At 36.1% G+C, this 14,768-nt stretch overlaps 2 protein-coding genes across 4 annotated transcripts; one reads left to right on the top strand and one right to left on the bottom strand.

Annotated features, from left to right (window-relative positions):
- The first annotated feature begins 1,760 nt into the window (after window positions 1–1,760).
- Window positions 1,761–8,675, top strand: LOC142613608 (pentatricopeptide repeat-containing protein At1g02370, mitochondrial-like). The gene is made up of 2 exons (XM_075786031.1): window positions 1,761–2,046; window positions 7,261–8,675. The coding sequence occupies exons 1-2, from the start codon at window positions 1,771–1,773 to the stop codon at window positions 8,497–8,499; spliced, it is 1,515 nt and encodes a 504-aa protein (XP_075642146.1). The 5' UTR covers window positions 1,761–1,770; the 3' UTR covers window positions 8,500–8,675.
- Window positions 8,676–9,185: 510 nt separating this feature from the next.
- LOC142613609 (peptidyl-prolyl cis-trans isomerase CYP21-4-like) lies at window positions 9,186–13,743 on the bottom strand. Of its 3 annotated transcripts, none has more exons than XM_075786032.1 (8): window positions 13,609–13,743; window positions 12,827–13,040; window positions 11,816–11,855; window positions 11,558–11,608; window positions 11,308–11,393; window positions 10,186–10,323; window positions 9,939–10,092; window positions 9,186–9,554 (listed from the first exon to the last, which is right to left on the bottom strand). In XM_075786032.1, exons 2-8 carry the CDS (start codon window positions 12,976–12,978, stop codon window positions 9,468–9,470), a joined length of 708 nt encoding a protein of 235 aa, XP_075642147.1. In that variant the 5' UTR covers window positions 12,979–13,040; window positions 13,609–13,743; the 3' UTR covers window positions 9,186–9,467. The 3 variants fall into 3 exon arrangements, with proteins under 3 accessions (XP_075642147.1, XP_075642150.1, XP_075642148.1); XM_075786035.1 differs by having other exon boundaries at window positions 9,939–10,089; window positions 13,609–13,740; XM_075786033.1 differs by having other exon boundaries at window positions 13,613–13,704.
- Between the last annotated feature and the right edge of the window lie 1,025 nt (window positions 13,744–14,768).

Here is a 14,768-nt window from a genome sequence, read left to right as displayed (position 1 = left end):
TACTGACTGCTCAACCACCACCACTACACTGTGTTGGCTGTGCCATGCCTCATTCCTAGACAAAAGTGGTTTTGTTTTGTTTTTTACTTCCCCTTGATACTTCCATTCAAATAGAGGTTAAACTTCTCCATTACCAATCTCTATAACATGCACCTAATGATTCCAACTCATGTTTACCTGTTTACCTCTTTTGGATGAGATGTCATTCCAGTAGGATATTTCCCCCAAAAGAACTTGAGCAGGAATCCCAAAATAGGCTCCCCCTTTCTCCCCACCACCAAACCACACCCTCTCTTACCTCTGACCTGTGGCCCACCTCCTTTGTATTGGCTGGGTACAAATAGGTGGGGCCTGAGCCCTGTGTGCATGCTCCATTTCCGTATGAGTCCATTGCTTTTTTGGCTCTCACGTGTTTACTATTACCTTCAGGTTTGTCTAATTGCTGCTGCATGCTCTGGTAATTGTTTAACTTTTGCGGCATGAATGAGTTTTTGAGTCTTCATTTTCTACATCCCATTTCTTCTTTGGGTTGGGCATTGCTTGGGTGTGGGCTTTCTCTTCTTTAATTCGGCCCATATCCCTTTTATATCCTTTGTCCATGGGCTGGCTGGCGCTCCTACTACGCCATTGCATTTACTTCTGGGCTTGCGGGCTAAAGCGTATGCCATGCCAATTTCTCATATTATTTCTTCTTTTAGTCTTTATTGCCCAGCATTCCTGCTGGCTTTGTCCATTCAACACCTCAGGCGTTCTCGGCTCATTTCATTCCTTGGCCGTCCTTGGTCCATTTCATTCTCTAGACATCCTCAGCCTGTTTCATTTTATTGACATCCTTGGCTCATTCCATTCTTTAGGCATCCTCGGCCCATTTCATTCTTTCCTACCTCTTTCATTCCCATGGGCTTTTGCTAAATTTTTTGGGCTTTCCTTGCCCAATAACCATGTTCTTTGCCTTTGGATTTATTGGCCTTTGAACCAACCTTGTTTACTAATTTCTTTCCTTGGGTTCCTTCGGCCCATTTTCGCTTTCTTTCCATCTCTTACAATTCCTATGGGTTTACTATTTCAATCTTTGGAGCTTCCTTAGTCTGTTTGCTTTCTTTGAGGTCACTTATTATTTTGTGGGCTCATGTACCATTATTTCATGCCATTCTGGCTCAATGGTCTTTACTTCCTTTGTCCACATTTTTCATATTATTGGGTTTCTTCTGCCATTTAGTTTAAAAATGGGCATCAACAAAAATATTTTACACTTGTAAAATATTTTACATATTGCCAAATACGGTCTAAATTTCTTTAGAATTCATTTTAGTCCTTTAAGTTTGCTTGCGTTCATTTTAGTCTTCTAAATTTCAAATTTATTCAATTAGGGTATTTCCGTCAACTTTTGTTAAAAATATTTGAAAAAAAAAATCTAGAAAATATTTTGGATCATTAATTGAATTTATTTTAATTTAAAAAATTTGAAGAAAAATGTAAAAAATTAGAAAAATAACCATAACATATAACAAAAGTTGATGGAAAAGTCTTAATTGAATAAAATTGAAAATTAGAGACTTAGAGAATTGAAATGAATTTTAATGAAACATTGAGGATGATATTGAATTTTAACTAAAAAATAAAAATAGTAGTTATAAAGTTTTGGTGAGAAAAAGACTAAACGGTGCGTTTTAGAAGGTAAGTAGAGGCCGAAACGGTGCGTCTTGTGTAATTACACTACGCATTTATACCCTCTCAAAACCCAGTAAAAAATTGAGAGTTAAGAGAGAGATGAGTGTTAGTGTGTGGAAAATGAATGGGAGGCGTGGGATATCGCTGGGAGCATGGGTGGTGAGGCATCTGTGCACGGCGGTGGAGGCAGCGGAGAAACAAAGAAAACCAGGGCAGCGACTCTATCGGAGGCTGTCGGCTCTGGGAGCCAGCGGAGGGAGCGTGGCAGAGACGTTAAATGGTTACGTCCACGAGGGCAATTCCGTCCATAAAGCAACTCTCGAAAAGTGCGTTAGGGAGCTCCGCAAGTACGGCAGGTTTCAACATGCCCTCCAGGTACCCTTCCAAATTCAACTATTATAAATTATAATCCACATTTTGTTATTTCTTGTAGAGATATATATATATATATATATATATATATGCGCTTTGTTTTGATGCCAAAAAAATTTGTTATTCAATATGAGATTTTCATGCTTTTCAATTTATTTATTTCATTTGTGAGACTTGAGCTGTGTTTTTATGCCCAAAATTCTCTCTTGCTAAAACTTTCCAACTAGATAGTTAAATCTCATTGCTTCTAGTTGATTCCTGTGGTTAGGAAAGTAGTTATGGAAAGTAGTATTTTGTTTATTCGAATTCGAATTGAATTTGAAATGGCTTGATTCCGTACGAGCTTACACATCATTTTTATTGGCCAAAGAGCTCAACTGACACCTCTTCGTGTTTTAAACGGAGACTTCCAGTGTTCAAATCCGTGTTTCTTATTGAAATTATCGAATGTTCAAAAAACAGACTTAGTTTTTATTGGTTTTTCAAATTGATTTATATTCTTGGTGTTTAATGTCATCCAAGTCATGGGAATTTTTGTGTATTAGGATCCGCTCCGTTTATTTTTGAAACAAAAGTGAGACCATTTCGTGGTAAAGATTTAGGTTTTCTTTTTTAGGATTCTAAGGGCCTGTTTGGTAATTGTTGACGAAAACTGTTAACTAATGTTTAACAATAATTATTAGATTATGTCTAACAAACATTGTCAAATTATGTTTTACAAACGTCATCAAATTATGTTTAACAAATATTGTCAAATTATGTGTAACAAGAATTGTTAAATTATGTATAAATTATCAAACATAATTTCACCCATAGCTCTTTTGGCGTATGAGTTTTATTAATGTGAGTAGTGTCCATTCAAGATAATGTATCACTTAATTACAATCTCATGTTTCAAGGGAAGACCCTTTGATTCCAACCACGTCGTCTTATGTGTTTTTATTTATTTGTGGTTGCACCTAATAATTTATCTACGTATCCTTAGTGGGGATCAAGCCAATTCGTAGTTCTTAATTTGAGGTTTTAAATTTAAAATCCTCAAATTGATTTTTTCCCAATTTAAAATGATGGACATTTAAGTCTATTACTTTGTATTTAATTAAGCATCGACTTAATTTTGCTTTTGGGTGAGATAATTGGTTTTAATCTCAAGAATAAGTCAATGACCATGTTTTTATGAAAATTGAATCAAGGATTCTCTCTTTGAGAAGTTGAATGTCCAAGCAATTTTTCCTTTTTCTTTCATTTGCTTCCTTGTAGGAATTTTAATGATATTTGGATTGAGGTTCCCAAATTTAATTAAGGGAAAGAAAACTCGTTTGAAGTAGTTTTATTTTTTTATGAACATGTTTTAGGATTTGGGAATTGGAAAATTTTCTTAAATCAATTTTTTTATGGTCATTTTATTTTGAGAATTATTAATTCGAATCTTGATTAAGAGATTACGAATCCCAAAGAATTAGTTATGTTGGAATTTGAAGGAATAAGAATCCCCACTTAAGATAATTTTGGGAGTCAAGGTCTCCAATAATTTGGTAGAGTCAATGACTCCATTAAAATAGTAGAGTCAAGGACTTCATTAATTTGGTAGAGTCAAGGACTCCATTATTTTTGTAAAGTCAAGGATTCCATTAATTTGTTAGAGTCAAGGACTCCATTGATGGGTAGAGTCAAGGATTCCATTGATTTAGTTGAGTCAATGATGCGGGAGACGCAAGAAGATTTTTATTTAGTATTATTTATGTTTGCAAGTCAATTGTATTTTTATATTTTAGGTCCTAGTAGTTTATTAGGCTATTAATATTTTAATTTGGAAGCAATATTATTTTCGTGATAAGGCAATTAGGGTTTCTTAGCCAATTAGAATTATGGTTTAGTAATCCTTTATAAGCAACTTATTGTACTCCTTGAGAAGATAGTTGATATTTTGATGAATGAAAAAATGGCCGTTTGGTCTCTTTTTGGTCTGGTGCTGACTCAAGGTCCACCCTAAGTGCTGACTCCTAGTAGTTTCCCCACTTGGTGCTGACTTCAAGCATGACCTAGGTGCTGACTCCTAAGTCATATCCCTTTATTTAATTGTTTTTTCAATTTTGTTCTGGTTAACCTATGTCAATTTTAGTATCAGAGCAAACATCGATCTGTTTGAAGCATCATTGTAGTCAAGAACCAGAAATACTTAAAGGAAAAAAAAAAAAAAAAAATCCCTCACCATCGTGTTTTTCTCCACCAGAAAGTTGTCTCTGTCATTTTTCTACATGGTACAAGAAAGTTGTCATACAGTTGTGTTTCCCATTAAAAAAAACCCAGATTTTGAAGCCAACCAGAAACCTCTAGTCCAGAACCCACAATCAAGTCTCCAAACCCCTTGCAACCACAAAGAGAGAAGAGAGATAAGAGCCCATTGCTGCCGTCGCACCACGCCACCACCAACAAATGCCCACAGTCAGATCTGGTCAAATTCTTTCATGAAGTTTGCTTAGCACACCACCACCATCACCTCTGTTCTGTGCCGCTGCAAGCCAGACTCATGAGAGCCATGGTCAAGACCTCGCAGAACCCAATTGCGACACCAAGCTCAACCCGATCCCTAAAGGTAACTCATAAATAGCCTGTGTTAAAATCCTAAAACCCCAGCACACTTCTCTTTGCAATACCCAATTCATATGACCTCACGTGATACAAAACTTGTGACCGACCCATCAACCCCAGCACTAACCCGTTATAAAAAAAAAAAAAAAAAACTTTACATGGCCCAATTTTCCCTTTAAAGGTCCACCCATCAGCCCCATTTCCTAATTTTCCCTTTAAAGGTCCACCCATCGGCCCCATTTCCTAACAAATGCAAGCCCAAGCCTATTGTTTGACAACCCAGTACTATACCAAACCATGAAACCTTGCCTGACCAAAAATAAAAAAGGCAGAAAATTAAGTTTTAGTCTTTGTGTATTGTGCCTCTAAGTTGGAGCTGCAAAATGACTTCCTTTGATAGAGAACTTGAGAAGCAGCTTAAGGATAGAGAATTTGAGAAGCAGATTAAGGAGCTTGGGAATAGACTCCTTAAGACTCCTTCCTCCATTGATGATCTTCTCACTCTTCTTGATAAAGTTGAAAATTTGTTAGCATATGTGGAGCAAGAATCATCCAAATCAATGTGAGATGCACTTTTACCCTCAGTGAAGGCATTGATCACTAATAAACTTTTGAGACATGCTGAAATGGATGTGAAGGTTTCAGTTGTATCTTGCATTATTGAAATTACAAGAATAACAACACTAGATGCCCCATATAAGGATGAGCAAATGAAGGAAATATTTCAGTTGATTGTGGTAGCATTTGAAAATATATCTCATGTGTCTACTCGCTCTTATAAGAAGGTGACTTCAAGTCTTGATACCATTGCAAAGGTCAAGTTATACTTGGTGATGTTGGATCTTGAGTATGATGCATTGGTTGTTGAGATGTTTAAAAGTTTCTTGAAGATGATTAGGTCCAACCATCCACCTGCTGTACTTTCAGCCATGGAAACAATTATGAGTTTGATCATAAATGAAAGTGAAGACATTTTCTTGGATCTTCTCAGTTCACTTTTTGCTATTGTAAGAAAGGCAAATCAGAATGTTTCACCTATTTTGTGGATAGTGGGAGAGCAAATAATCACTAGGATTAATGCCTAGCTAAAAAAGATAATGACACCCACTCAAAAACTACCCAGCAAGCTTGAGGGTGCACATGATGTGAAAGTTGAAGTTGTTGAACGTGCTTTGATCAACCCTCTACATTTCTTAAAGATCTACATCTTGGTGAAGTCGAAGAGATTAAAACCACAGTGCTTCCTATAGTTCATAAGGTTCAAGACGAGATTATACTGATTACACACATTGATTTTGTTATTCCAAATGAGTTTGATGTGGTGGAATTCAAGGTTTTTCTTTTCCCTGTGCTCTCTAAGGTGATTCCAGACTTGAAGCAAGTGTTACTTGTCAGCATCCTAATCCTTCAATGCTTTAAAACTCAAGGTCGAGTTTTCTCCAACCAGATGAGAATGATGCGGGAGACGCATGATGATTTTTATTTAGTATTATTTTTGTTTGAAAGTCAATTGTATTTTTATATTTTAGGTCCTAGTAGTTTATTAGGCTATTAATATTTTAATTTGGAAGCAAGGTTATTTTTGTAATAAGGCAATTAGGGTTTCCTAGTCAATTAGAACTATGGTTTAGTAATTCTTTATAAGCAACCTATTGTACTCCTTGAGGAGATAGTTGATATTTTAATGAATGAAAAAATGGTCGTTTGGTCTCTTTTTGGTCTGGTGCTGACTCCAGGTCCACCCTAAGTGCTGACTCCAGGTCCACCCTAAGTGCTGACTTCTAGTGGTTTCCTCGCTTGGTACTGACTCCAAGCAAAGACTAGGTGCTGACTCCTAGGTCATATTCCTTTATTTAATTGATTTTTCAATTTTATTCTGGTTGTCCTGCATCAGTCAAGGACTTCATTAATTTGTTAGAGTCGAGGACTCCATTGATGGGATAGAGTCAAGGACTCCATTGATGGGGTGGAGTTAAGAACTCCATTACTTTTGTATAGAGTCAAGGACTCTAGTTGAGAAAACATTGCACCAAAACTTTAGAGAATTTTTATTTGGTAACCACCTGTGATTTGTTGTAAAAATGTTGTGGACGTAGCATCTCTCTTATTTTTAATGTGTCAACCTTTATTTTCAGGTGAGGTACATTTGTTTTAATGTGTATTTTTTTTGTTCAAACAGTAATGTTGTTCTAGTAATGTTGTTTAAGTTTTGTGGAAATACATGCGGGTAAAAAAGTATTGTAGAAATACGTGTTGTGTTGTTTAAACAACGAAAACTGTTGTTTAAACAACACAACCAAACAACCCCTAAATGATTATATGGTGCAATATTTCAAATAATCTAGCAATTTGAAGAACCTTTAGATTTGTGAAAAGATTAAATCTTTACCGTTGAATAGATTATCTCCATTTCAATTGTTGACCCCGTCTGGTCTTTGGTGATAATATCATATCATTTCAATTTCTTTGAAGGGAAGTCTCAAAGAAAGACAATATGCCTTAATGATTGTTTCTTCTTATCATTATGTTGTTATTTTGAATAATAATTTTGAGCAAAATGGTTTTTTGTTAGTTACATTCTTGTGTTGAGAGTAAATATCTTAATCGGTTTATTGATGAATGCAGATTATGGAATGGATGGAGTTGAGGAACATCAATTACTCACCCATGGACCATGCATTATGTGTAGATCTTATATCTAAAACTAAGGGGATTCCTGCAGCAGAGGATTATTTCAATGATCTTCCACCAATTGCAAAGAACCGATCAACTTATGGAGCTCTCTTCAACTGCTATTGCAAAGAATCTATGGAAGACAAGGCCTTAGCTCTCTTTAAGACGATGGATGAATTGAACTTCGTTTCCTCCGATTTGGTTTTTAACAATCTCATGTCTCTTTATATGAGAATGAACCAACCAGAGAGAGTGCCTCCCCTGGTAGAAGAAATGAAGCAGAGGAACATCCCACTGGGTACATTTACATATAATATATGGATGAATAGCTATGCATCTTTAAATGATATTGAGGGGGTCGAAAAAGTCCTGCATGAAGATGGAAACAAACCCAATTGGACAACATATAGTAATTTGGCTGCGATCTATGTGAAGGCTGGCCTTTATGAGAAAGCTGAGTCAGCTCTTAAAAAGCTAGAAGCGATGAAACCCCTCAACCGTGAGGCATACTTTTTTCTAATTAGCTTGTATGCTGGTACTAATAATTTAGGTGAGGTTATTCGGGTATGGAATTCCCTAATGTCAATCTATCGGAAACCCAACAATATGAGCTATCTTGTTTTGCTTCAGGCTTTTCGCAAACTAAAAGATATCAATAGCTTGACAAAATACTATAAAGAGTGGGAGTCTAGTTGCTACAGTTATGATGTAAGGTTACCAAATGTTGCTATCAGTACTTACCTAAGTCAGGACATGTACAAAGAAGCTGCATTGATCTTTAATGATGCCAGAAAAAGGTGTAAAGGACCTTTCTTTTCAGCTCGGGAAATGTTCATAGTTTACTACTTGAAGACTAGTCAGGTGGATTTGGCTCTTAGTCATCTGGAATCAGCTGTTTCCGAAGTCGATGCTGATGAATGGCGTCCAAACCCAGAAACGGCAGCGGCATTTTTTAAGTATTTTGAGGGAGCGAAAGATGTTGATGGTGCTGAGGAGTTTTGCAGGGTTCTGAAGACTTTTAACTGTCTCACTTCCAATATCTACCATTTGTTGCTAAACACTTACATAGCTGCTGGCAAATTGGCTCCTGAGATGCATCAGCGGTTAAAGGAAGATCATATTGAAATAAGCACCGACTTAGAAAAATTGCTTCAAAAGGTTTGTCCTGATGAGATTAACTTTGTTGGGTAGGCCCTTGGATCAAATGTGGTGAGTTCTCCCTGTATCTTATATTTGAAAATGTCAATTTGTTATAAGTTGTGAGCAATCTGCATATGGAGATCTTTTTTTTTTTTTTTGAAAGGCAGAATTCATATGGAGATCTTCATTTGTTAATATTAGTGAGCAATACGCAACATTTGGATGCAGTGTCTGCACTTCGCATTCTGGCAGTGCCCCAGTTTTGGGAAATTTTGGGAGAAAATTTTTGATTTACTTTTGAGGACTGAGGAGCCCTTGAATAAGTACCTGTAGCTAAAATATAAACAAACCGAGGTATAGAGTATCATTATCACATGCCAACATCCTACATGCCAGCAGGCGCAGCACCAGTATAACCCTTCGTGCAAATATGATCAGTTCCTTACGTACTCCTATCTCAGATGTTTGAATCACAAAACATGCGAATGTAAGAGTATCATTATCTTTTATTTCATACATTTCCAACCAAATCAGATTCTTTTAACTTGAACAAATCTAGAACAATGCTAAGCCTTTCAGTGTCCAACCAACTAACAAAATGGTATCCCTTACAAGGGAATTTATAAAAAATAACAGTGATTCAACTACCCATTGCCCCTTTCCCCCTCCATTCCCCCCCTCCCCCTCCACAAATTAAAAAAAAAAAACACTACACATACCAGATAAATCATTCTCAAAACCACAGAAACCTACTCTAGCCTCATTAACTCATGTGAGAGTTACATCCAATCTGTAATACAAAGTAGAATTAGTGTCTATCAAGCCTCAGAAGCATGCTCACGAAAGGAATTGATAAGCTCTTCTTTATCAGCCATTACATACAACACCAAGAGCAGTATCTTGGTTTAAATCCTCCATTGATGACTGGAGATGAGAGTTTCAAAGAGCACTAAAGTCCATGTGAGCTACCTAGAAAGGAGGAAGTATAGCTATAATGCACCCAATTGAGCAGGGCAGCCTCATATTTTCTGTCTCAGACTCACGTTGATGATCCCAATAGAAGATTTCGGTTCATAATTTTCGTCTGTATCCACCTCTTCAATTTCCTGGGTACAACATTGTGTGACAAGCAATCAACATTCACCATTATTGCGAGAGTCTCACACCAATAAGTAAAATTGTAAATTAGATAGCACGCATCATCATTATTATTTCATGAACATAAGTTTTACCAGAATTATATGGTGATAAAGTTAAAGGCACTTTTACTATAACAACAAAGAACACATCACCAACGTTAAACACAATTCATCCATGTCAATTCTGAAAGGTCAGTCGCTACAACGTGGTATCTCAGTGGCATGATATATATACTTGGGCTGTTGGGCAACGATATATAATCTTAATTCATGTTCAATGAAGTCTCAATTGGCAATGCATAAAACCAGACACATCATCACAAACAGAAGAAAACTTCAGTCATTTGTCACCTGAACAACATCCTCTCCCTTGACGACCCGCCCAAATACAATAACCTTCTCATTTAAGTTTGTGATTGGTGCAGTTGTAATAAACAGCTCAAATCCTTTGTTATCACGTTTACCCTTAGAAGTTCCAAGCATAAAAGCTTTGTGTTTCAGACTGCTTAAACATTACAAAATTCACATATCAGAGGAGAACAACAAAATATAATTTCATCAAAATATCAAATCCTTCTTTTCAAAAATAAAAATGAACCTTGAGTCAAGTTGACTGTAATGCTTTCCTCTCGAAGTCCAATCTTCTGATGCTCCAAACTTTTGGTTTTTTCCTGCCTGAATCACAGTGTGTTTTATAACAAGGTTAAAAGGCATCCCGTTGAAGTGCCCCTTTTGACTGCAAAACCAATTTCATTTAGATTCAGTAACAAGTTGTAGCATTTCGTGGACATGTGCAACAAGCACAAAGCCACTTACAATTTGGCATGAAATGAATGTTTTTCGATGTCTACTAATGCATCTATGCATGGGCCATAAACTTAAACTATATGCAAACCCAATCCATTTAGTCGGTCAGTTCAACTAACAGTTTTGAATTACCACATACATAATTCCAATAAACTGTTTGATCTATAGAACTTCCAATAACTTTTTAGCATTCAGTAGCCCCCCCCCCCCCCCACCCTCTCCCCTCTCCTCTTTCTTTCCCCAGAATCTCCTTTTGGCCTTTTGGCAGGGGACACACCACAGTGATAACAACAACAGCACTGCTGCCTACTCGAAGGATCTCCAGGCAAATGGATCTGATCGAAATCAATCAAAAGGGAAAAATAAGGAGACTTACCCTGTTCAAAGTCTTGTAGATCACAATTGAAGAACATTTCTGTTTGTTATCATTGAAAATGGGTCAATAATAATATTTTGGGGAAATTACAATTTATTCTCCATGTGGTTTGCTCCTATCACAATTTATCGACAAACCCATTTATCAAAAAAATCATAATTGACAAACCTTCAATTGTTACAATTGACACAGCATAGTCTGGATTATAAAGAAATCTTAAAGGTTTTATCCAAATTTAACAGATTTTGCATTTTGTGGAACAAAATTTCAATTACAACTTACCTACTTGTAATTTTCCCTTGTCACATTTTAGTCCCACAAAATTGTGCATTTTTCTGAGTTAACAATTTTATATAAGTTTTCAGGCACAACAACAAAACTATGGAGAATTTGCTTTGTCCATGGAGAGAGAGTGGGGAATAGGGGCTATGTGATATATCAGCAATATGAAACCCATCCCCCCCCCCCCCCCCCCTTTTTTTCTCTTCTCTAAACAATCATAAAAATATAGGTAAAAGTGGCAAATCGACCACTCACCATAAGTCAATGAATTCATCAACAACTTCAGGAAAACTTTTCTTGTAAAGTTCTACTGCTATATGGCCTTTTGAGGTATTCAAAACCTATTAGGAAATATATGTAACAACGTTAGTAGATGAATTCTATCCAAAAATACTTAATGAAGAAGCACAAACTTGTAACAAAGTAAAGGCTCCTCATCAGATCTAATATTTGAAACTGGCAACATATCAAAGTAAAACTGCAGTGAGCGAACGGAGAAACCTACAGCATATCCAGGGACATCAGATTTCTTTGGATCCCCATATTCATTCTCACCCTATAGCAAATTAAAGGAAAAGATTCAGGAGAAGAGGCATTATTAGTATGAACAAATGAACTCTTAAATAGCATTGAAATCCTATAACACATGCATGTGCGCGCACACACACATACAGTACCTAGAGGGCACAAACAAAATAACTTGTGAACTACCAAAGCCATTATAGGAATAGGATCAGTATAAGGTTAGTTGGTAAGACTCTACCTCAGAAACGAATAAGCCATTGTCTGATTGAAATCTTGACCTGAAAAAAGGTTAGCAAGTAAATGTTATCAGCCAACAGATGAAATGAATAAAGTTTCTCTCCAAACTAGTTTGGAGAGAAACTCTTCAAATTTCTCATATATTTCTTTTTTGGGTTTGAATTTTGAAAATCTAACCGTTGAATTTCAAGTTCCTTATGTTCTTAACATGCTTATCAAATTTCATTCAAATCGGATATTATTTACTATTTGATCAATTAACTTATTTTTTTATATACAAGTTTAAATTACAAAAACTTGATATTATAACATTTATTTGATAACATAGCAATTGATCTTTGATTTTCTTGAAATTTTGTAAGCATTAAGGATGTAATAAGAACATGCAATCTAACGGTTAGATTTTCAAAATTCACACTCAATATATATATATATATATGATGAGTTTGTAGGGTTTCTCTCTAAACTAGTTTGGAGAGAAACTTTGTTCGAGTGTCAAGTCATTCCAATACTATACATAAGGATAAAACTGAATCTGCTGAAACAAAAAAATTTGAAGCTTATATTAAACTCACAAGTCCTTACTTGTTCTGAGCTTCACTAACAATTGTATACATGGACTTTTCCAGTATAATTCATATTCAAAAGCTATAATGATATATATACACACACACACACACGTGAAACACTCTTTTGGTGAAGAAAGGTTCAAGTACTATAAACACCACTAAGGCATTATTCAACTTAACCATTTAGTTAACCCAACAACATCCAGGTGCCAAGTTCCTGGTTCAATCAGTTTGGCCAGTCCATATCTTAAAACTCTGACCTTTTCTCATCATGCGTAAACAGCATTAATTTTCACACCAACCCATATAGAATCTTTCTTAATAATTTCAAATATTTTCACAGAGATTCCGAAATTTTCATGACTACCATTTTCTAACAATGAATCCCACTTTATCAAGATTCATATACAAACATAAAAAAAAAACAACAAAACTTCACAAACCTGTGAGTCCAATGTCTGTATGTAGAAAACAGGAAAAACACAATCAACACAACAATCAAACTGAATAGAATGATAGTAGTGAGATTCATTCGAGCTGGCCCCTTCTTCTTTTTGCTTTGTTGTAGCAGAGCTTGAGGTTTGATTCTCGCCATATGGTCGAAGCTTTACCTTCAAAGTTTAAAGGGCGAACAACTCCCACAATTTCCACAAAACCCTAAAGGGCAAAAATTGAAGAGGCATACCATTTACAAAGACCAATACATATATTAACAAAAACTACAATTCAACCATATCACAAAATAGCCATAATTTTGCATATCGATTTTTTTTTTTTTTACCATGAACACCATTATAGACCAGAACATTTCAATCCAAGTTTGCAATCACGATATTTGGAATTCCAGTTCTTCATTCGGAAAAAAGTTTTCAAAGGATTTGCTTTTCACTTTTTAGTTTAAAACAGCTTAAAGGGTTACTAAATGCGTGGGTTTGAAATGATTTAGGTGTAAGAAGATAATTCAAATTCAGAACACAGTGTTTTCGTCAAAGCGAAATCCTCGAAGCTCAAAGTCCATAGTACGGTGTTAAAAAATATCATATCTAGAAACTGTTATTCAAATCCCTCGTGTAATTCAAATACCTGACTTTAATTCTAGAACTAGAATTTGAATTCCCGGATATATGTATATTTAGAAACAGAATTCCCAGATTTGAAATCCAAACATATACCCGAGTAGTTTTTAAAAGCATTAGAGTTAAAAGGAAAGAGTTTAAAAAAGTACCTACAACAGCGATTCCTTGGTGGAAGCGAATCTGTTTCGGCAGCGCAGAGAGCAAGAGAAATGAGACAGTTGTGTTAAGGATGTTTTGGGAGTGGGATTCCAAATTCGAGAACAAAATTTTTAAATAACTATAAAATGTAAACAATATTATTAGTTGGGCAACGTTTCAAACTAATTTGGTTTCTAACAAATCGAGTTCATTGAACTCGATTTTGGGCTTATAAATCGAGTACAATGTACTCGATTTCTCCATCGCGACACCGGCTGATGTGGACAAAATGTCCACGTAGATTTAAAAATCGAGTCTATTAAACTCGTTTTAAGAACTCGAGTCTAAGAGACTCGATTTGTGTTCAGTGTCCCATATCTCTCCAACACTCAGTCTCGCTCTCGCTCTCACTCTCACCAAAACACTCTCAAACACCTCACACACTCAGTCTCTCGCTCTCACTCTCAAAGCACAGATCACACTCATCTCTCACTCTCAAAATCACAAAAATTCAAACACTCACTCTCTCTCTCATAGTCTCTCACTCTCAAACACCCAAACGCTCAACTCATCAGCGGCTCTCCCTCTCTCTGTCATTCTCCTCTCAACTCATCGGCGGCTCGAGCTCATTGGTGGCTGGTTCTGTCGTCGGTGGCTCCTCTCAACTCATCGGTGGCTCGCTCTGTCGTCGGTGGCCCCTCTCCTTGTCGGACTGTGACCATCTCTCTGACCCACCGTCTCTCTCTCACTCTCAGGTAATTGATTCTTAAATTCCTTGCTTTAAGAGGTTTCTGTTTCTTCTTTTCCTTGATTTAAGACTGATTGTGTACAACTAAGCAGTGAAACATGCGCAATTGTATATAACGAATATATAGCTATCCTAGCAATTATTTCAGAGAGAGAGAAAGAGAAAACAAAAAAAGGATTTAATTTTGGTTCCCTACTCATAAAAAATCCCCTGGTGCTTATTTTATTTTTTCTCTTTTTCAAGTTTGAAAAAATAGTGGAATTTTCATCTTGATGTGCTGTTGTCCATCGTCTATTCTAACTGGATATGTTGTAGCAAAGAGCTGCAAAATTTTATCTTGGTGTGCAGTAGTCTATTAAATGGATAAATCACACATCAGTTATCACTGTTAGTTGTTGGCTAGTTGCCGAGTTTAAACATCAT

The sequence above is a fragment of the Castanea sativa genome, chromosome 10, assembly GCF_040712315.1.
Source record: "Castanea sativa cultivar Marrone di Chiusa Pesio chromosome 10, ASM4071231v1".
In the NCBI taxonomy this organism is placed as follows: Eukaryota; Viridiplantae; Streptophyta; class Magnoliopsida; order Fagales; family Fagaceae; genus Castanea; species Castanea sativa.
This window is presented reverse-complemented; position numbering and strand designations above follow the sequence as displayed.

Bases quoted from the DNA above. Each gene is read 5' to 3' on its own strand.
- LOC142613609 (XM_075786032.1), bottom strand. From the start codon at position 12,978: ATGGCGAGAATCAAACCTCAAGCTCTGCTACAACAAAGCAAAAAGAAG. The intron at 11,856-12,826 runs GTTTGTGAAGTT...ACCTTTTTTCAG, and splicing joins TACAGACATTGGACTCACAG to GTCAAGATTTCAATCAGACA. The intron at 10,093-10,185 runs GTTCATTTTTAT...GTAATGTTTAAG, and splicing joins TACAGTCAACTTGACTCAAG to CAGTCTGAAACACAAAGCTT.
- LOC142613608 (XM_075786031.1), top strand. From the start codon at position 1,771: ATGAGTGTTAGTGTGTGGAAAATGAATGGGAGGCGTGGGATATCGCTG. The intron at 2,047-7,260 runs GTACCCTTCCAA...TGATGAATGCAG, and splicing joins GGTTTCAACATGCCCTCCAG to ATTATGGAATGGATGGAGTT.